The sequence below is a fragment of the Dromiciops gliroides genome, chromosome 4 (assembly GCF_019393635.1).
Source record: "Dromiciops gliroides isolate mDroGli1 chromosome 4, mDroGli1.pri, whole genome shotgun sequence".
Lineage (NCBI taxonomy): Eukaryota > Metazoa > Chordata > Mammalia > Microbiotheria > Microbiotheriidae > Dromiciops > Dromiciops gliroides.
Genome location: NC_057864.1, coordinates 460,394,858 through 460,418,367, shown reverse-complemented (window position 1 = coordinate 460,418,367; position 23,510 = coordinate 460,394,858). Strand labels below are relative to the sequence as shown.

The following is a 23,510-nucleotide window of genomic DNA, read 5'->3' as shown; positions in this document are numbered from 1 at the left end:
AGGTTCACCATTTTTATGAGTGGCTCTAAAGAAGGCCTACAAAAGAACATGCTTATCAACTCTGCAGGTGACATGAAGCTGAAAGAGTTTTTTTAGCACATGGGTCAACTATGTCAGAATCTAAAAACTATCTTGACAAGTTAGGATTATGGACTAAATTTAATATGAAATTTAATTGGAATAAGTCCCAACCCCTACACTTGGCTCAAAAATCAATGGCATGGGGGACAGCTAGGTGGCACAGTGGATAGAGCACCAGCCCTGGATTCAGAAGGACCTAAGTTCAAATCCAGCTGCAGAGACTTGACACTAGCTGTGTGACCCTAGACAAGTCACTTAACCCCAATTGCCTCACCCCAAAAAAAATCATGGGGGGGAGGGGGTAGTCAGGTGGTGCAGTAGATAAAGCACTGGCCCTGGATTCAGGAGGACCTGAGTTCAAATCCAGCCTCAGACACTTGACACTTACTAGCTGCGTGACCCTGGGCAAGTCACTTAACGCCCATTGCCCCGCCCCCCCAAAAAAAGGGGGGGGAAAACATCAATGGCACAACCACCAGGTAGAGGAAGTGTGGAAAGACAATAGTCTTAGCTGAACACTCAATATGAGGCAGCCAAGCACAGTAATACCATAAGACAACATTAACAGTCAATGCCCATAACAAAGGAAGATGATCATACTTTAGCCTGCCCCTCCTTAAATGATACATCTCTAATGTCACAATGAGTTCTCATCATATCAACTTAAACTATGCCAAGAGGAGGGCAGTCATTGTGTGGAGAAGGTTGAAAACCATACCTTGTGAGGATCCGGGGACATTTAAACCTGGAGGGGAAAAAAAAGAACTAATGGAACCCAAAACTATAAATAAATAAAAATGTTTAATACTTAAAAAAAAAAAGGAAAGAACAATGCAGGGGCAGCTAGGTGGTACAGTAGATAGAGCACCAGCTCTGGATTCAGGAGGACCTGACTTCAAATCTGGCCTCAGACACTTAACACTAGCTGTGTGACCCTGGGCAAGTCACTTAACCCCAATTGCCTTACCAAAAAAAAAAAAAAAACCCACAAAACAAAACCCACAGCCAGGATAGTTCCCTTCAAGTATAAGAAGTTATTATAATAGTGAGGGGGCAGCTAGGTGGTGCAGTGGATAAAACACTGACCCTGGATTCAGGATGGACCTGAGTTCAAATTCAGCCTCAGACATGACACTTACTAGCTGTGTGACCCTGGGCAAGTCACTTAACCCTCACTGCCCTGCCAAAAAAAAAAAAAAGAATCAACTATTATAATAGTGAAAGAGAGATGAGATGAGACTTTCTTAAAACTCCCCACCCCCACCATCCAAGAAGAAGCTAGGAAGAGGGAGGAGTAGAAGTTTTGAAGGGACAGATTTCATCCGGGAATGAGGAGCCAGTATCTCCAAAGGCAGCCAGCCTATCCATCAGGGAAGAGAGTTAGTTACCTGGGTGAAGTCTTCCCTTACGTTATACCCATGCCTGAGCCAGTTCCCTTGCAATTTGCTGTGTGGGGCCAATCAGAATAAATCTAATCCCTTCAATTTAAAATACCTGAAAACCTGCTCTCACAGCCCCTCCCCTTCCAAACTCACCTCTTCTCCCATTTCCTCCAACAAATCCCTATATGGCATGAGCTGAAGACCCTTCCCCATCCTGGCTGTCCTCTAGACTCCCTACATTCATTGCCTCTCCTAAAGTGAAAAGCCCAGACTGGAACACAGAACCCCACATGTGGGCTCAAACTGGGACAGAATGTGACAGGACTATCACTGCCTCTCCCACAGTCGTGGTTTGCTTTTTTGATGCCCATGAGTATTTGACCCACTGATTGCAGAGTCCAACTCCGTGGCCCGTTTTCTGATCGATCTCTGCAGGCCTCTCCCTCCTCCCTGCCCCACACTGCCACCATAAGTTGTGAAGCTGGCGGATCCGATCCAAGTGTAAAAGTGATTCTCTATTAAAATTCCCCTCACATTGGGCCTCGTTTTCATCTGTGGTCATTCAATCCTCCTCACTTGTGTAGCCTGGAGTACCTCTCACCTTCGTCTGCCTTTAGGTGGTACCTTCTTTCTCCTCTGAGAAGGGGAAGGGAAGAGAATAAGCATTTACATAGTGTACCTGTATATGCCAGGCATGGTGCTAAGCCTTTTAAAAAATATATATTTAATAATAAAATCCACCATTTATGTAGTACCCGTCATGTACCAGGAGCTGTGCTAAGCACTTTAACAAATGTCTCGTTTGATCCCTATGACCATCCTGTGAGGTAGGTGCTGTTATCATGCCCATTTTATAGTTGTGGAAATTGAGGCAAATAGAAATTAAGTGACTTGCCCAGGGTCACACAGCTGGTGAACCTCTGAGGCCACATTTGAACTCAGATCTTCCCAACGTTCTGTCCACTTGACCACCTCGATGCTTAGAAAGTTAAGTGCTCTGGGGGAATGGAGTTAGGGGAGGGTCTACATTCTTAACTGTTTTCATTCTTAGCACCCAACAATGCTCCTATATAGAATAAGCCCCCAAGTGTTCAAAGGAGGCAATCTTCATGGCAAGTAAGCATTTGGGTCTTGTTTAGGGTCCAAAAGATAATTGGGTATTTTTCCCCAAAAGCTACTCGTACTAGAAATTCCAGTCTCCAAGAGATAAACACCATCCCAAGGGAAGGGACTCATTACTTAAATGAGAAATATGCTCACAAAATCTTTTAACACTCCAGGAGGGGACTCACTCATCCTTTTTTTAGAGGTGAAGAGGTAGGGATGAGAGAAAATATCAGCAGGGAACCCCTCCCCCACCAAGATTCCCTGACTGTGCTAGAAACTTCAAGGTCAATGACTTCTGGCAGCCCCCCTCCCCCCAAGCCCTTCCTTGCAATGCAAATGCCCATGAAAGGCTGTGGCCCTGTTACTCCCCCCTGCCCCTCGAAACACATACACACAAACAGTGTCACATACACACACACACACATGCTTGGAGTCATCTGAGCTAACCTTTATTACATGCCTGTGGAGCCACAGTCATGCAGTCTGATTGATCCTTCTCCACCAGGACTTGAACAGTCTTTGTGAAACAATCTTTCAAAGAATAAACTCTAACTATGGGGGTGAGGGGGATAGGAAGTTACACTCAAATCATATACAACCCTTTTCTCAACCCCTCCAAAATGTAAAGAAGTAAAGGGGCAGCTGGGTGGGTCAGTGGATAGACTGCTGAGTTTGAAGACCTGAGTTCATATTCAGCCTTGGAAATTCCCTAGCTATGAGACCTTGAGCAAGTCACTTAACCTCTGTTTGCCACTGGAGAAGGAAATGGCAAAATATCCCAGTATCTCTGCCAAGAAAACCCCGAATGGGATCACAGAGTCAGACAAGACTGAACAACAACAACAAAAGGGGAAGAGGAATTCAACTGAAACAACAGACTGGTCTTTTTTTGTTTGTTTCTTTTTCTTTTATTGTCTAAAATATAATGCCTTCTTGCAGGCTTGTGGCTTTTAGGGTAATAGTATTCAAAGCTGGAACTTTTGAGCTATGTGACTAGAAGAGTTGGTCCAAATCAAGAAGGTTAAAAAAACAGGGGTCCCCCCATTGCCTTGCAAAAAAAACAGGGGTGATGTTCACTTGTTTTGGGGGAGGCAATCAAGGTTAAGTGACTTGCCCAAGGTCACACAGCTTGTGTCTGAGGTCAGATTTGAACTCAGGTCCTCCTGACTCCACAGCTAGTGCTCTATTCACTATGCCACCTAGCTGTCTCTTCATATTTTCTTATACCATGAATTGTTAGCATCCTGATGTTTCTAGTTTCCCAAAAATCAGACCCCCTACAGAGTAATGGTCATTATTAACTCGTTTTCCCCCTAGTGCATGGCCTGTACCCTGGGACCTCCTTATTCTATGGACAAAGAATTTTCTTAGTCTCTTAACTGATGAGTTTTGAACCTGGGTCTTCCTTCCTCCAGCACTCAACCTACAATGCTTCTCAACATCATAAATAACCAAAGATAATTTATCAGGTGGGTACTCACTTAGATGAGGTCTGTTTGAGACTTTTGACCTTCATGTTCCAAAAATATTTCCTTTGGAAGTACAATCCTTTTGCCTCCTTCTTCCCCCCACCCCAAGCTTTTAGATGCATACACCATCAAAATTCTCAGGGTTAGAGTCTCGTTTAGGCTTTGCTGTTTGGGGAACATTTGCCAATAATAGCTGAGGTTTAACAACTTCACTGTGAAGTTCTAATTTTAATCTGTTGAGTAAGATTCGAAGTAGTCTTCAGGGACCTCAAGTCTCATCTGGTCCAACCCCTGCAAAATGAGGGGGTTGAGAATTATACACAGCTCTTTCCTGGACTCCTACCCCCAAACGAGCACAAGGGACAGAATTAAACTGAAGCAACATGAGGTTTGTTTGTTTGTTTTTAAGGAACTTGTTTCTTCTTTCTCCCAGTTCTGCCCAATTACCAACTTCAGAAAAGCCCTTTCGACTGCTAGCATCACATATTCAGCCCAGACAAATCTCAGGATCCAGCATGAGCAGCAACTGGGACTCTGCACCCCTGCCATCTTCAGTCTGGGGGTGGGGGTCTAGGCAGATGTTGAAGGAGGAGGTGGGAAAGGGGGATAAAATGTAGTTATTCCCTTACTGACTTGGTAATTCGAGATGGGTCAGGGTTATAGGGAAGCAAATGACCTGGGCACCCCACCTTCCCTCCCTCCTCACATACTCCTTTTGGAGTATACACCTCAACAGGAAAGCTTCGTCATTAAGCTTTTTTTTCCCCTTTTGTAGCGACATTCTTCACTCAACAAAAGTCAGCAGTCCCTATCTACAGCCCTGGCAGCAGTAGAAAGGATGGTAGATTTGAAAGCCAAAGACTTGGGTTCCAATCCTGCCTCTTATGTGACCGTGAGCATGTCACAACTTCTCTTTGCCTCAATTTCCTCATTTTAAAAATGAGGAAGGGGTAAAGTGGAAATAAGTACCAACTATGTGCTTTACAAATCTCTCATATGATCCTTACAACAAGCTTAGGAATTAGGCACTTATTAATTAACTGAGTGATTGATTAGCTCCATTTTATAGATGATGAAACTGAGGTAGACTTGCCTTATTAAGTGATTTGCCACACAAAATCTGGATTTGAACTCAGATCTTCCTGACTCCAGGTCTAGTTCTCTATTCAGTGTGGTAAAAGGACTTTCTATCTTCTAATCCAATGAAGAAGTTTGACTTCATGGCTTCCGAGGTCACTTTCCACTGCTATGAACCCATATATTGAGGAATGACTCTGCACATCCACTCCAACCCCTTCCCCCTTTCCTGGAATACCTCCTCTCCTTGCCCCACCCCCTTCCATTTCTACTGAATGATTTCTTTCTCCAGCTGTCAGCTCTGGTGCCACCTCTTCCAGGAAGTCTTCTGGAATAACCTTTTCATTCCCCAATTAGAAGTGATCTCCCCAATCATTGTGCACAGTAACAGCAATGTTGTAATGATGATCAACAGTGAAAGACTTGGCTACTCTGATCAATGCAATGATCCAAGACAGATTCCAGAGGACTCATGATGAAAATTACTACCCACCTCCAGAGAGAGAACCAAGGAACTCTGAGTGCAAATTGAAGTCTAAATTTTTTCACTTTCTTTCTTTTTCTTTTTTTAAATGGCTAATAAGGAAACATATTTTACATGAATTCACATGTCTAACTGATATCACTCACGTTGCTTGCCTTCTCAGTGGGTAGGGGAGGTAGTGGGAGAGAAAGAGAAATTAGAACTCAAAATTTCAAAAGAAAAAAAATGCCCCAAAAAATAAATAATAAGATTTGGGGAAAATAGAACCAAAAAGAGTGATCTCCTCAAAAGTCAGGCTGCTTTTTGACCTCTCCCATATATTTAATTATCCTTTTTTTCTTGTCTGGCAGCTTTGTATGGGCCATGTTCCCCAACTAGAATGAATATAAAGTCCTTAGGCCAGGGATAGTGATTTCTCCTCTCAGCATCCCCCACTGGGGCCTAACAATGCTTGCCTTGCCTGAGGGAGACCCCGAATCTCTCCATGTTTATTGAAAAGAGTAGTGCTTCATCGTAACCTTAAAATTCATCAAGAAGTGACTGCTATGGGGCAGCTAGGTGGTGCAGTGGATAGAGCACCAGCCCTGGAGTCAGGGGGACCTGAGTTCAAATCCGGCCTCAGACACTTGACATTTACTAGCTGTGTGACCCTGGGCAAGTCACTTAACTCTCATTGCCCTGCCAAAAAAAAATGACTGCTATGTACCATACATTGTGCTAGGCACAATGGGGGTGGGGGGGACAACATAAAAAAAGAACAAAAGTTCCTGTCCTAATTCTATTCTGTGATTCTATTAGAAGAAGTAGGGTGTAGGAGCAAGAACACTGGTCTCTGGACCTAAATCTCTCTCAGCCTCAGTTTCCCTGCCTGTAAAATGAAGGGGTAGCATGAGATGACTTGTAAGGTCCTTTCTGATTCTAGGTTTAAAATAATCCTTTAAGTTGCTTACTCTCTCTGAGCCTCAGTTTTCTTTTTTCTTTCTCTTTCTTTCTTTCTTTCTTTCTTTCTTTCTTTCTTTCTTTCTTTCTTTCTTTCTTTCTTTCTTTCTTTCTTTCTTTCTTTCTTTCTTTCTTTCTTTCTTTCTTTCTTTTTGCAGAGCAATTAGGGTTAAGTGTCTTGCCCAGGGTCACACAGCTACTAAGTGTCAAGTGTCTGAGGCCAGATTTGAACTCAGGTCCTCCTGAATCCAGAGCTGGTGCATTATCCACTGCGCCACTTAGCTGCCCCCTGGGCCTCCGTTATCTTACCATAAAATCAGGGGGTTGGACTAAATGTACTCTGAGGTCCCTTCTAGCTCTCAAACTGGAGCCCCGAGTTCAAATCTTGCCTTCTGGTGTTTGCTAAGCAAGTCCTGTAGCATCTCTGAGGTTCCATTTCCTAATGTTAATAACTGTCGTGCCTATCTCACAGGGTTGCCGGCTAAGCCTTTTGTAAACCTCAAGTTGCAGTTATTGTTAGTTGCCATTTCGAGGCGAGCATCTCTCAGTAAATTAGCTCTTTTAAAAAGAAATCCTCTTGGACCTGTTTCCATGGAGCAGTAGAGGGCGCTCTGTAGCCATTATTTGGGGCATTGCCTCAGCCTTTGGACCTGTCCTTGGTTCTCTCATAGGCAATAGGGTCAAAGTACATTGAAAACACTCTTTTCTTCTCGGGGCACCTCTCCTAGCAGGGTCATAGATGTAGAGCTGGGTTTCTCACATTTTTCCTGGGCTTCTCTGTCGATCAGTTTTTCAAACTATGCCTTTAGTGAAATGGAAAGGGAAAAGGCTTGGGGGTGACATATCAGGGATCAGAATCACCAGGAAAGAAAATATTGAGAAGAGACAAAATAATGCGATGCAAAGGAGAGCTGAATCTGGGGTCCAAGAACCTGAGTTTGAATTATGAATAAGATCTGAAACTGCCAGTGGCTCACATCATGAGCCTCTAATTGCAAAATTCAGACTTCAATTGAAGAAAGTAGGCAAAACCATCAGACCATATAGGTATAAACTAAATAACATCCCTCATGAATATCATGAATAGATTTGAGGGATTACATCTGCTAGATAGAGTGCTTAAATATGGACAGAGGTTGACAATATTTTATAGGAGGCAGCAATAAAAAACATCCAAAGAAAAAGAGGAGCAAGAAAGCAAAATTATTGTCTGGTGGGGCTTTATAAATAGCTGAGGAAGGAAGGGAAATGAAAGGGAAAGGAGAAATTAAAAGTTATACCCAACTGAATGCAAAACTCCAGAGAACAGCAAGGAGAGATAAGAAGGTTTTTTTAAAATAAGCAATGCAAAGAAATAGAATAAGACAGGAGAATGGGAAAGACAAGAGATCTCTTCAGGAAAATTAGACTCATCAAGGGAATGCTTCATGCAAAAGCGGCCATGATAAAAGACAAAAATAGTAGAGACTTAGCAGGTGAGATTAAGAAGAGGTGGCAAGAACATACAGAAAGAAAGATCATAACATCACTGATAACCATGATGGTGAGGTTATTGATCTAGAACCAGACATCCTGGAGATTAAAGTCAAATGGGCCTTAGGAAGTATCACTAACAATAAGGCTAGTGGAATGATGGAATTCCAACTGAGCTATTTTAAATCCTAAAAGATGATGCTGTTAAAGTGCTGCACTCAATATGCCAGCAAATTTGGAAAAGTCAGCAGTGGCCAATGGATTGGAAAAGATCAGTTTACATCCCAGTCCTAAAGAAGGTCAATGCCAAAGAATTTTCAAATTATCAAACAAGTGTATTCATTTCATATGGCAGCAAGGTTATGCTTAAGATTCTGCAAACTAGCCTTGAGCAATATGAGAATTGACAATCACCAGAAGAGCAGGCTCATTTTTAAAGAGGCAGAGGAACTAGAGACCAAATCACCAACATTCCTTGGATTATGTAGAAAGCAAGGGAGTTCCAGAAAAAAACAAACACAATTGCATCTACTTCTGCTTCATTGACTACACTAAATCCATTGACTGTGGATCAAGACCTCAAAGAGATGGAAGTACTAGATCATCTTAATTGTCTCCTGAAGAACCTGTATGCAGATCAAGAAGCAAAAGTCAGAACCAAACATAGAACAACTGATTGGTTCAAGGTTCAAGATTGGAAAAAGAGTATGACAAGGCCCTATGTTGTAACCTTATTTATTTAACTTATATGCAGAGGTATTGTTGTTGTTTAGCCAATTACTCCTGTCTGACTCTTCATGACCCCACTTGGAGTTTTCTTGGCAGAGATACTGCCATTTCCTTCTCCAGCTCATTTGACAAATGAGGAATGGAGGCAAACAGGGTTGTGTGACTTGCCCAAGGTCACATAGCTATTAAGTGTATGAAGCTGAATTTGGATCCTGGTCCTCCTGACTCCAGGGCTGGTACTCTATTATGTCACCTAGCTGCCCCTATATGTGAAATGCCAGTCTGGATGAACCAAAAGGCAGAATTAAGGTTGCCCGGAGAAATATCAACAATCTCAGCCATGCCAATGATACCACTCTGAGGGCAGAAAGTGACGAATTAAGAAACCTCTTGATGAGGGTGAAAGAGGACAGTGTAAAAGCTGGCTTGAAGTTTAACATTCAAAAAATCCTGGGAACTGGTCCCATCGTTTCCTGGCAAACGAAGGGGAAAAAAAAGTGAAGCAGTGTCAGATTTTATGTACTTGAGCTCCAAGATCACTGCAGAGCAACTGCAGCCATGAAATTAAAAGGCGCTTGCTCCTTGGAAGGAAAACAACAGCAAATCTGGACAGAATACTAAGAAGCAAAGCCATCACCTTGCTGACAAAGGTCCATTTTAATCAAAGCTCTGATTTTTCTAGTAGCAATGTACGACTGTGAGAGTCTGAGCACTGCAGAATCAACGCTTTTGAATTGTGCTGGAGAAGACTTTTGAGAGTCCCTTGGATGGCAGGGAGATCAAATCAGTCAACACTTAAAGAAATTAATTCAGACTATTCATTGGAAGGTCAAATGCTGAAGCTGAGGCTTGAATACTATGGCCACGTGATGAGAGGACGGGACTCATTGGAAAAGACCCTGATGTTGGGAAAGACTGAAGGCAAAGGAAGGAGAAGGAGATGGCAGAGGATGAGATGGGTAGACGGTGTCATGAAAGCAATGAACATGAACTTGGACAGACTTTGGGAGACAGTGGAGCATAGAAGGACCTGGTGTGCTGTGGTCCATGGGGTCTCAAAGAGTCAGATATTACTGAAGAACTGAACAACAATATATTGTGAACTCCCCTCTTTGAGCCTAAGCACCCTCATCTGTCAAATGATGCTTTGTGGCAGATGGGGGAGGAAGAGGTGGATATGGGGAAAGGATGGTTGTGTGAAAAACCAAAGCTATTAATGAAATGTTAAGAAGAAAATGTTCATTTGAATAAGAAGCTTGGAGGCAGAAGGAAACTCAGAAGCTGTCTAGCCCAACCAACTTGACCATCCTCCTTTATAGCATTCCTGAGGCTTGATCATCTAACCTTTGCTGGGTGCCCTAATGGAGAGAGAGGCAGTCCATCAACAATAATCTTTTCAGTGCTTAAGATGTGCCAGGCACTGTGGTAAACTCTGAGGATACAAAGAAAGGCAAAAGTGTGGTCCCTGCCCACAAGGAGCTCATTTTCTAATGGAACAGCTGGTCTCAGAGCCAGGGAGACCCGAGTTCTATAGAGTGCTTTGAAAACTTAAAAACCATTAGATAAATGTCAGCTGGTATTATTATCAAAGATCTCCATAGAGCAGGGGCAGACTACTGCTCCCTGTTTACCTGGGTGCCATTCACAATGTTTGAGTTTTCCTCATATCAAGCCTATATTTGACTTTTTACAATTCACCCTCTAAGGGCAAACAGAACTAATCCAATGTCTGTTCTCTAATGACAGCCCTTGAAGAAAGCTATAATAATAGTTTAAAAAATTAAATAGCCTCTACTATGTGCCAGGCACTGGGCTAATTACTTTATTATCTCATTTATCCTCACAACAACCCTGAGAAGTAGATGCTGTCATTATTCTGACCTTACAGCTGCCCTGGGGCACTAGGTGGTGCTATAGTGCACAGAGCACCAGCCCTGGAGCCAGGAAGACTCTTCTTCATGAGTTCAAATGTGGCCTCAGAAACTCACTAGCTGTGTGTGTGACTCTGGACAAGTCACTTAATCCTGTCTGTTTCTCATCTGTAAAAGGAGCTGGAGAAGGAAATGGCAAACCACTCTAGTATCTCTGCCAAGAAAACCCCAAATGGGGTTATGAAGAGTCAGACATGACCAATCAAACAATAACAAAAGCAGTTGAGGCAACTGATGCAAACAGAGGTTAAGTGACTTGCTCAAAATCACAGAGTTAAATAAGTGTCTGAGGCCAGATATAAACTCAGGTCTTCCTGGTTCCAGTGCCAGTCTCTATCCACTGATATCTGTCATCCCTACCACTAATCTTCTCTTTCACCTTTCCTTCAACCAATCCTAATATATCATGAACTTAAATCAGTCAATTAACAAGAATCCAATAATTCTCTACTGTGTGCCAAGTTCCTCAGATACAAAACAAAAACAGGGAATAGTTCCTGCCCTCTATTCTATCAAGGGTAAAACCAATATAACCAAACACACACAGACATATATGTATGTATATATATTTACATATGTGTGTAAAGAAAACGCCATAATTGTTCTAATTCTTCATTTAAATAATTATGACATCTTAGGATCCATCAACTTCATTTGCAAAATTCTTACCTGGTTATCAAATAGCAATTCAATAAAGTAAGAATTTATTAAAGGCTAATTACATACTATTGAATCCAATGTCAGGCACAGGATGCAAAAGCAAATGTTAAGCAGTCTCTACCTTCAACAAAAATCTGACTGGTTAGAGAAAAGCTGAGAGAGGCCATAAAGATCACATAATCCAGTCTCCTCCAAAGGAGATCCAGAATTCAGTTGAAGGTCCACACTCTGAGCAACTTTCCTTAACAGGCAGTACCCCCATTATGACTACAACGATTAACAATAAGGAGGAAGGAAAGGCAGAGACTCAAGACATCTTTCAGCACCATGGACACTTCCCTAATCCTTCCCATTCCTTTTTTAGTGAAATTCTGGTGTATCACCCAAGGAGTATAAATCTGAGGATTTAGTGCTAAATGGGAACTTAAATATCATGTAACTCAATCTCTCCATTTTACAGATAAAGATGCCAAGGCCCAGAGAGAACAAGTCACTTGTCCCTAAAGTGACACAGTTCATAAGGAGCTGAGTGAGGATTCCCTGGTTCTCTAACCACAAATTCCATGCTGTTTCCATGATTCCATACTATTTGCCAGGAGTAGCTGAGGGAGATAGCTATCTGATGAAAAAGGCATATTTTAAGACAAATGCAAAAAAAGATTCACAGATTTTTTAAAAGAAAAAAATTGTTCTCTTATGTGATAATTATTCTTAATAAAAGTCAGGTAGACTGTTAGCAGGAAGAAACTGTGAATAATATGGTCTTGACCCATTTCCATATGAGAGGGAGGCTGTATGCACAGACCTTGCTAAAATCTGTGGATTCTTCCCCCTTCAAATTTAGCTTTTAGCCTCTCACTCAATACTCTAAAACAGCTGTGAGATCCTTTAATAAATCTCACACCAAGACATCTACTAGCCTATTAGAAGTTTTTCTCCTGTTTCTCCTCAGAAGAAGCAAAAAACTGTGGTACAGTGTAGAGATCACTGGCACCAGGAAGACTCACTTGAGATTTTATACACACACACACACACACACACACACACACACACACACGCATATATATATATTTGCAGGGCAATGAGGGTTAAGTGACTTGCCCAGGGTCACACAGCTAGCAAGTGTTAAGTGTCTGAGGCCAGATTTGAACTCAGGTACTCCTGACTCGAGGGCCAGTGCTCTATCCACTGCGCCACCTAGCTGCCCCCACATTAACTTTTTTGTTTGTTTGTTTTTGGTTTTTTGCAGGGCATTGAGGATTAAGTGACTTGCCCAGGGTCACACAGCTAGTAAGTGTAAAGTGTGTGAGGTCAGATTTGAACTCAGGTCCTCCTGAATCCAAGGCTGGTGCTCTATCTACTTCCCCACATTAACTTTCAATATATTCTTCTTCCCTATCCCCTATCCAGTAAGGAATTCCTCTATAACAGTTTTTAGCTGATTCAGAGGCTCCAGGGGTCTCTTTCTTTGGCAAGGCCTGCCTGGAATTGGCTCTGCGTCAGCATGACCATGGGATTGAGCTCTACTCCTCCTGCCCCAGAACAGCGGCCCCCTCCTGCCGACCTGGAAAATTATCTCAGCCCATTCTTTTATGGGTTCTTCTGCTCCAGGAATTGTCCTATGGCATTATTTGGAGGTTTTCTGGTGCAATCATGTCATGAGTTCTAAGAGCTTACTGCCTTTCCTCTGCTAACAGTTTTTTAAAAGAAAGAAAAATAAACTGTTGAGTACAACTAACCAACATATCTATCACATCTGACAGTATATGCCGTATTCCATACCCCTAGTGACCCACCTTTTGGGAGAGGGAGGAGGGAGAGGGACTTTCTCAGTTTTTCTCCATGGTCAGGTTCAGCCATTATAGTTACACTGCATCCAGTTTCCTTTTTTTCCCATTGTTGTTTCGCTTATTTTCTTAGTTCTGCTTATTTATTTACTTTGCATCATCCACATAAGCCTTCCCACCTGTTTCTCTGAATTCTTCTAATTCATCCTTTCTTAAGACAAAGTAATGACCCATTGAATTCATGTACCAAACATGTTTAGCCATTCCCCAAACAGTGAGCATATGTGTGGTTTCTAGTTCCCTACAACCACAAAAATGTGCTGCTATATTTTGGGGTATCTGGGAGCCTTTGCCTTTGTCACTGACTTACTTGGGAGCATAAAACTAGTAATGGGATTGCTGTGTTAAGGACACGGGCATTTCAGTCACTTTTTGAGCATAATTCCAAATTGCTTACCAGCATAATTGGACCGATTCACAGCTCCACTGACACCTTATATAGTTGCTAGTTCCATGACCCTAGACAAGTCACTTATTCTTTCTGAGACTCAGTTTCCTCATTCATAAAATGCTGATAATAAGAGTGCCTACCTCACAGGGTTGCCCAAGGAGAGGTGTTAGAGACTCGGTCCTCAGCTACATGTGACCCGCAACACTCCCAACAGGGCTGGGACAAGATTAAAATGTGGTTCCTATATGATTTAAATGTTGATATATTAATTTAAAAAGAAATTGGTTTTATAAGTAAATATGTAAACCTTCCAAAGGTTTGTCATCTCGGGGTGGGAGTGGGGATAAGCTCCCACTCTATAAAATACTCCAATAGCGTGTGTCTCAAATAGCCTCTGACAACTGAAGCCCAACCCCTGGCCTTCTCGTGGTGGAACTGTTTCCACTAACAGGAGAAGGGGTGAAGGCGAGTCACTGGCGCCTTAAAACCAGTCGCTTTCGGCAGGTGGAGCTCCTTAGCCTTGGCAGGCAACCCGCCTAGGGGAAGGAAACCCTGATTTTAAACCTCTGCTGCCTTGGGGCTATACCCATATATGGGAAAGGCTTTGGGAGTTAACCCTGAGGAAAAATCAGGAGTTCATCAGTATTGTATCCCAGTTCCATGACGGCATGCTTGCATAGGTTCTAGAAAATGGACAATGCTTTAGTGCATTCCCAGTCAGCAATGGAGTGAAGCAGGGCTGTGTGCTTGTTCCCATGCTTTTTAGCATGATGTTTTCAGCAGCTTTGTCAGATGCCTTCAGCAAGGACATTTGTGGCATCGAGGTCAGCTACCTCACTGACAGTAAATAATTTAACTTGAAAAAGCTACAAGCCAAGACCAGAGTGGAGGGAGAGTTGGTGCAAGACTTTTTTGTTCACTGATCCCTTAGGCAGTTGGATGTTGGACATCACATCCCTCTGGCAACTCCTGCGGTGGCACTGGTGCCAAACTGTATTGGCTCTGCCTCTCCTTTGGATCCACCAATGTCACGGAGAGGGAAAACCTGCTGCATGGGCAACAGCTTGTTTTCCATATTGATCTGCCCAGGTCAGCGCCCTGGAGAGGACACTCCAGCTACTCCTTATGGGGCAGATACAACACGAGATGTGGCAGTTACCGGTTATAAGTCACTCAGGAGCTGCGGCTCCCATATTGGACTGCACAGCCACACTATGGCCTATGGCTCTTCAAGGCACTGATCCATGGTCGTCTGCAAGTGGTGGAGGCCTACTACTACTACTACTACTACTATGTAACCTCCTTTTATGACTTAGTGGATCCTACATCTATGTCAGTTTGACACTACCTGGTCTAGAGCATCAAATGAGATAATGCATATACTTTGCAAACCTTCAAGAACTATACAAATGAATCATCATCATCCATATTATTAATTCTAGGGCATGCATATTTGCACTACTATTGCTACTATGGATAAAAATGATACGACAATGAGACCAAATTTGACTTAGCCCTACCCACATATACCATTTTGTGGGGAGGGATGGCCTTGGTCTTGGCCTTACTTAGGTTTCTCACTGTTCCTTATGCCTAAATTCCTACAGGCATAAGACAAGATCATATATATATATATATATATATGTGTGTGTGTGTGTGTGTGTGTGTGATTATATTGCATATCGTACATAAAATAAGACCATATTCTACATAAGACAAGTTTCTTCCATCTTCTCTAGCTCTGCCATGAGGCAATGAGTGCTCTGGGGCATTTGGGTGGCTCTTGGTTCTCATGGCCATCCTGTTTCAACTTGTCAAGGTTTGGGGGGAACCTGGTATGGAAAGGAATTTAGTGCCTGAGAGGTGAGTGTAATCTTTAATCCAAGAATTCTAGCTGCTATAGGAATGGCCCTAGGAAAGGCTGGCTATTGCATTCAAGTGAACCTTGAATCACAGAAATTAGTGTTAGAATAATAACTAACAACTGTAGAGTTGCTTTAAGGTGAGGTGCATATGGGTCAGGTGTCACTCCCATTTTACTGATGAGGAAACTGAGGCCCAGAGAGGTTGAGTGATTTGCCATGGGTCACATGCAGTCCAAGACAGGATTTGATCCCAGGTCTTCCCAATTCCAAGTCTAACCCTTTATCCACTATGCTACAAATCTCATTTAAAAAAAATTTTTTTTGGTAAGGCAATTGGGGTTAAGTGACTTGCCCAGAGTCACACAGCTAGTAAGTGTTAAGTGTCTGAAGCTGGATTTGAACTCAGGTCCTCCTGACTTAAGGGCCAGTGCTCTATCCACTGAGCCACCTAGCTGCCCCTACAAATCTTATTGAAAAAGACTTTTGCACTGATTTAGGCCAATCTCTAAAGAATAGCCAGTGGATAGATTGCTGGATCTGGAGTCAGGAATGTGATCTCAGACACTTACTAGCTGTGTGACTCTGGGCAAGTCACAAATGACATAATATTTGTAAAGTGCTTAACACAGTGCCTGGTATAATTTCCAGAGACAGGTGGATATGCTTTCCTGTACCTCTCACCTCTCTGATCTTCCTAAAGTGCAGATATGTCCATGTCCCTCTCCATTATAGGTGCTATATAAATGCTTATTCTCTCTTACTTAATCTCTGATTGCCTCAGTTCCCTCATTTGTAAAATGGGGATTAATAATAGCACTTACCCCTGAGGGGTTTTGTAGGGATAGAATGAGATCATATTTGTAAAGTGCTAAATAAATACTAGCTACTAATGACTAATGTTACAGAGGGGAAGTGATCTGTCCAAGGTCCTAAAGATGTTTAAAAGTCAAAATTGGAACCCAAATCTTCTGGCTCCATCATGCCTCAGGTCACTCCCTTAGATCTCTGGCTTCTCCCTCCTTTCTTTCAGGATTAGCTTTATTGTGTCTCATGACCAGTAGTAATAACAACACCTCTGTCTCAGCTTTGACATCAACTCCCATCACCCACTCTCACTTTGCCCTGTGGCTCCCATCCTTCAACCCTAGTTTCTAGCATCATTTCCAGCATTCTAGGTGAGAGAAAAATGTGAGTGGAATGACTTGAGAAGACTAATTATAATAAGAACTCCAGAAACAGATAAGCTTCTCCTCCTTCCCTTGATCCTCCTCTCATCTCTTTGATCTTCATAAAGTGAAGATCTGATCATGCCACACCCCTATTCGATCAACTCTATTGGCCCCCTATTACCTCCAGGATCAAATATGGAATCCTTTGGTTGGCTTTTTAAAGCCTTTCACAACTTGGTCCCTTACACCTTCCTCCTGAAAAAGGAAATAGGTTGTCTTTCCCTGTGACAATTACAGGGAAGTCTCTCTTAGTCGTTGACAGCAAGATTCTTGTCAGAGTCCTCCTTAATAGCCTGACCCTTCACCTGGAAGATGGCCATCTACCCAGGAGCCAGTGGGGCTTCAGAAAGAGCCCAGGAACAGTTGACATGGTGTTTGCTGCCTGACAACTCCAGAAATGCTAGGAGCAGAACAGAGGTCTGTACACAACATTCATCAATCTGACCAAAGCCTTGGATACTGACAGTTGTGAGGGCTTATGGAAGATCATGGCAAAAGTTGGTTCCCAGGAGAAGTTCATCAGTATTATATGCCAGTTCCATGACGGCATGCTTGCATAGGTTCTAGAAAATAGACAATGCTTTAGTGCATTCCCAGTCAGCAATGGAGTGAAGCAGGGCTGTGTGCTTGTCCCCATGCTTTTTAGCATGATGTTTTCAGCAGCTTTGTCAGATGCCTTCAGCAAGGACATTAGTGGCATCGAGGTCAGCTACCTCACTGACAGTAAATAATTTGACTTGAAAAAGCTACAAGCCAAGACCAGAGTGGAGGGAGAGTTGGTGCAAGACTTTTTTGTTCACAGATTATTATGCACTCATTGTAGCCTCTGAGGCTGAGATACAACAGGGTATGGATCGATTCTCTGCCACTTGTACTAATTTTGGCCTGACAACTAGTACCAAGAAAACAGAGCTTCTCCACCTGTCAGCACCATACCACACCATCCATATGTGAAACCACTGGTTATAGCAAATGGGGAGATTTTGAATGCTGTGGATAAATTCGCCTATCTCGACAGTGTACTTTCCAGGGATGTACACATTGATAATGAATGAGGTTGACACACATATTGCCAGAGCTAGCTCAGCATTTGGGAGTCTCTGAAGGAAAATGAGTGAGCTGTATTAGGCTGACTACCAAACTGAAGGTCTACAGAGCCGTTGTGCTGACTTCATTGTTGTATGCCTGCGAAACCTGGACAGTATACCAGCGAAACCTGGACAGTATACCAGCACCATGCTGGGAAACGGAATCACTTCCATTTGAATTGTCACAGGAAGATTCTGAAGATCGAGTGGCAAGATCAGGTACTGAACACTGAAGTCCTTTTTCAAGATGAACTGCCAAGCATTCAAATTCTGTAGCAGAAAGCATGATTCCGATGGGCCGGGCACATTATTGGAATGTTGGCCTGAAAGACTATTTTATGCAGAACTCACACAAGGCAAGTGCTCACATGGGGGTCAGAAGAAACAATACAAGGACACTCAAGGTTTCTCTGAAGAACACAGTGTCCTCACTAGATGCCTTCCCTCTCCTTCATTTCCCAGCAGCTGAACTCCTTGGTCTGGAATCTATCATGCCCCTCACCCGGGTACTTTCTCCCCTCCTCTCTTTCCTTTTCTTATTTGTATACCCATTGTTTGGTACACAGTAGGCACTTAATAAGTGTGTATTGGCTGACTAATTAAAATAGCTAATTTATTGGGTAATTATTCTGCATATATACATATTATATATGTGAGTGTATAAATATATATTCTTTGATACAAGCACTTGGAGGGGGCAGGGACTATTTTGTTTTTGTCTTTGGTTCTCTAGTGCCTAGCACAAAACCTTCATTAAGTAGGCACTTACTGAATGCCTATGGATTGACTGATATTACTGAAGATGGTACAGGATTGATGTCATAGGAAGAGATGGATTTTTATTCAAAGCAAGTAATAAGAGGAAACACAAACTACAACCTACCAACAGGGATGCTCCCCCTTTTTTTTGCAGGGCAATTGGGGTTAAGTGACTCACACAGCTAGTAAGTGTCTGAGGCCGGATTTGAACTCAGGTACTTCTGAATCCAGGGATGGTACTCTATCCACTGTGCCATCTAGCTGCCCCTCCCCCCTCCTTTTTTTTTTAAAGGAGGGGAAGCTAATGAAGAATTGGTGGTGGATGGTTTCTCTCCACAGGAGCCCACAGAGCTGCCTCCACTTCCAGACAACTGCATTTCAGAAGTGCTTCCTCTGAGCAGGATTTGGGAAAGAATGGACCAGGGTATGATCAGGGCTAACTTTGTACTCTCCTGCTTCTATAATACTGAGGAAAGGAAGCATCTGTTCTCTCTTGGGAGGAAGCTAAGATGGAAGGACACACCTCCTGGGAATAGCTGAAAGGTAATGGAGATGTGAAGCAGATCTTCCTAACACACAGCAGGGTTGGACCCAAGAATGGGTGGCCAGGGAATTGAATATATCACTAAATCACAGAGCTAGAGCTGGAAGAGACCTCAGAAGTCATCTAGTCCTAGCCCCCTCTTCCTACATCAAGGAAAACCGAGGATGAGGGATTCAAAATGACTTGCCTAAGGTCACCCAGAGAGTCAAGCACTGGGTGTAGAATTGAACCCAAGCCCTCTGACTGCAGAGCCAGGGCCCTTTCTGCTTCACTGGTCTGGGATTCTCCTCTATTTGAACTAGGGAAAGCAGAGGGCTTCCTGATGGCTGGATGGGCAGGAGAAGGGAGGAGAAGGTGGAATTCTCAATCTCCTTTCAGTCCTGGTACCTTCTGGGAAAGAAAAGGGAAACAGCTTTGGTAGCCAAAGAGAAGACATCATCAGATGAGAGAACCTCATATGTAGAAGTATAGGTTTATATCCCTCCACCCATTTTATAGATGAAAAAAGTGGGGCCTAGAGAAGGGAAGCCGTTTGTCCAAAGTCGCTCCAGAATAACAGGACAAGGATTTGGACCAACGTCTTCTTTGCTTGCAGAGGCAGAAGGAGCGCTCCACTCTCCAACGTTCATTAGCTTTTTGACCTTGGATAAGTCTCTTTACCTCTCTGTGCCTCAGTTTCCTCAATTGTCAAATAAGGGCATTGGCTCTGGTTCTATGATTCCAGGGTTGGGGCCTTTCCTTGATGTTCAGTCCCATGGCACAAAAGGAAACCTTCCCCTCCAATCCCACGGTCTCCCTTCCTCTCCCAGTTCCTCCTCCCCACCTCCTCCTCCCCCTTCCCATTCTTCTCATTCCTCCCTCCTCCTCCTCCTCCCCACTTCCTCCTCCCCACATCCTCCCCCTCCTCCTCCCCACAACCTCCTTCTCCTCCCCCTCCTTCTCCTCCTCCTCCTCCCCCTCCTTCTCCTCTTCCTCCTCCTTCTCCTCCCCACATCCTCCTCCTCCTCCTCCTCCTCCTCCTCCCCGCCCCTCCCCTCTCCAGGCTCGGGCTGCAGCTGCTGCTAATGACACAGATCGGCTGCTGCTGCCGCCGCCGCCGGAGCGGGCGGACGGGCGGACGAACCGAGGCAGAGCGCGCAGCGAGAAGCGCCCCGAGAGCCCCAAGCGGACCGCGGACCGCGGAGAGACCCCGAGACAGCGGCGCTCGCCTCGCCGCCTGGCCCGGCCCGGCGCGGGCGCTGCTCCGGCTGCCCGGGATGGCGGCGGGCCGGGCCCGGGCCCGGGGCTCGGGCTGAGCACCCCCAGCGCGCTCGGATGGCGGGCGGCGCCGGCTGGGCGGGCGGCCCCGCGGCGCTGCTGCGCTCCGTGCGCCGGCTGCGGGAAGTGTTCGAGGTGTGCGGCCGAGACGCGGACGGCTTCCTGCGGGTGGAGCGCTTCGTAGCCCTAGGCCTGCAATTCGGCCAGGGAGAGGAGGTGAGTGGGGCGTGTGTGGGGAACAGGGTCTGGAGCCCTCTCACCATCCCCTGCATTCCCGGTACCGGCATCCCCTTCCCTGCATCTCCATCCCCTGGATCTCCATCCTCTGCATCCCCGTCTTCTACATCCTCATCCCCTGCATCTCCATCCCCTGCATCCCCATTCCCTGCATCTCGTCCTCCGCCTCTCCATTCCTTGCCTATCTCCATTCCATCCTCATCTTCATTCTCATCCCATTCCCATCCCTATCTTCAGTCCCGTCTCCTTTTCAATCATTCCCCTGTGTTCATCCCAATTCTCTTGTCCTCTCCATCTCCAGCCCTTTCAACACCCCATTTCCCTCCTTTCTTGTTCTCTCCGGACCAGCCTTTTTCTCCACCCAGCCTCATTCTGCTCTCAGGCTTCCTTCCTCCCTCAGAACAACCACCTCTTTTTTTCCTTCCCCCTCAGGCCTTCTACCTGCCTCAGTCTCCAGCCCCACCCCCCAGTGGCCTTCTCCCCTTGTTTAGCTCCCTCTAGTATTGGCATCCCTATCCTTGCCCCTAGGCTGCCTCCCCTCCAGGCTGTGCCCCTGCAGTCGCCATCCCACCCTTCCTGCCTCTCCCCGATATCAAGGCTCCATTCCTCCTCCCCCTACCCCCGCCCCCAAATTAGGTGGTTCTTCAGGCCTCTCACTCAAATCTCATGACCCATCTCCCTTTTGAGACAAGAATCCCTTGTCCCAGTCCTCCCCCACCCCAAGCCTAATACCGTGCCTATTTCAGGGAAAGGCTGCTGGAATTACTCTTTCCCTCCCCATCATAGAGAATTTCTTTGGTCCCCAAGCACCCTCCCTTCCTTCCAAACTTGAGAACATCTATCTTTTATGCTTAGGGTTTCTCCTTAGCACTTTTTCAAAATCAGCCACCATCATGTATCCATATTCCACAAGAGCAGGGGTGTATGTCATGGACACACACACCCAGCAGCCTGGTGAGGCCTATGGACCCCTTCTCAGAATTGTGTTTTCAAATGCATAAAATTAAATACATAAGATTACAAAGGAAATCAGTTCTATTGAAATAAAGACATATTTTCCACATCAAAGTTCACAGACTCCCTGAAATCAAAGGGGTCTGTAGACCCCAGGTTAAGACCCCTGTATTAGAAGTACCAGCTTGCTGACATCTCTCTCTCTTCCTTTCCCCTTCCTCCTCCCTCCCTCCCTCCCTCGCTCCCTCCCTTCCTGAATCAAACAGAAGGCAAGTTGGGACATATGGTTTTGTGGTTGAGTGTTGGGGGGAGGGTACCTTTGGTGGACCCACTGTCAAACCTATTCCTGTGCTGTGTACACGGATGTGTGGCAATACTGAGGTGGGTGGCTGGAGAGTTTACATCAGGGAGAAGCTGGGAAGGGCTGGCATGTCCAGCTGACATTCCCTTGCTGGACAACCCCTTCTTGCGGTTGGCCCATTTGAACCCCAATGTAGTCCCCATCCCAAGCACATATTCCTAATCTTAGTGCTGGGGCCAGGGGCTGATGGGCCTAAGGGGCCAGTGAGGTCACTGCTGCTCCTGGGCTGCAGAGCTATGATGAGGCAAGAGAACTGGGTTCCAAATCTTAGAGAGCTGATGCCCTTTATTGACTGGAGGCCAGAGAGTGCTTCCTGGCTTGCAAACAGAGAGGCCAGTGCCTGCTGGCCAGCTCCGGGGAGATGACCTTGTTGTCTGTTATGTGCTGGCCAACCAATCGGTCAATGCACTGTTTCTAGTCTCTGTAACCAAGACTCCATCTCTCCAGCACTGCAGCCCTGTGAGAGGGTGATGTTGGGAGATACATGTTCATAGAGGGCAATGTCTCCACACACTTCACTACAAAGAAGTTTCTTTTAGCAATGGGAAGGGCTGCCAGATGAGGTAATGAGCTTCCTGTCACCAGAGGGACAACTCCAGAGATTTCTGGAAGAGGTTGTAGATGATCTTTGGGCTTGCAAGTGTGAACTGGGACTTGAGGCCAGGCGTTCTGATGTCAAAGACTACATTTCTTTCCTGGTGATTTCAGTTTGGTGGGAGGAGCTCCGAAGTCAGAGAACCCATGTTCACATCTGACACTTATGACCTGACTAACCTTGGACAGATCCATTAACCTCCTTGAACCTCAGTTTCCTCATCTGTAAAATGAGGAAGTCAAAGGATATAGTCCCTGAGGTCCCTTCTAGCTTCAGAGATCTGAGATCCTATAATCCCAATCTCTCATTTGAAGCCCCTTATCTGTATTTGAATCTTATCAGCTAGAATTGGAGAGTGACCTAGAACCACAGAGGGTTAGAACTGGAGAGTTGACCTAGAACCACAGAAGGTTAGTATTGGAAAGGACCAAAGACTATCTAATCACAAGATTCTAGACTGGCATCTGGTAGGGACCTCAGAAGCTAGTTAGTCCAACACTCTCATTATTTAGATGAGGAAACTGAGGCACAGAAAAGTGAAATGGCTTTCCAAGTCCATGCAGTAGAGCCAGGGCTAGAACCAGTCTCTTGGCCACTCCCCACCACCTCCCTTTGATCTATTGACTTTAAAAGGCAAAATAAACTCCCAGGAACAGGTAGACTGGGTGAGTTTCTCCCTCATTAGGAGTGATTCTGTTTTGGTGAAATCAAACGTGGTTGACCCCAGCTAGAGAGTAGTTTTCAATGTCAAGACAGGACAATTTACTCAATTAAATGTCCCATGGAAATGACATTTCTTCTTCTTTTTTTTTTAAGTGAGGCAATTGGGGGTTAAGTGACTTGCCCAGGGTCACACAGCTAGTAAGTGTTAAGTGTCTGGGGCTGGATTTGAACTCAGGTACTCCTGACTCCAGGGCCAGTGCTCTATCCACTGCACCACCTAGCTGCCCCTAGAAATGGCATTTCTTTACTGAAATTACCTTGAAAGGCAGTTTGGCATAGTGGGAAAAGCAAAGAATTGGGAATCTGACTCCCCTTTGTATCATTTGTC

General features: G+C 44.7%; 1 protein-coding gene across 1 annotated transcript in view; it reads left to right on the top strand.

The window, feature by feature from the left end:
• The first annotated feature begins 20,354 nt into the window (after window positions 1–20,354).
• The window catches only part of RAB11FIP4 (RAB11 family interacting protein 4), a 173,676-nt gene continuing 170,520 nt past the window's right edge, over window positions 20,355–23,510 (top strand). Inside the window, exon 1 of the mRNA XM_044000326.1 lies at window positions 20,355–20,528. Within this exon, the coding sequence (XP_043856261.1) occupies window positions 20,370–20,528 (159 nt within the window). The 5' untranslated portion in view covers window positions 20,355–20,369. The remainder of the gene's footprint in view (window positions 20,529–23,510) is intronic.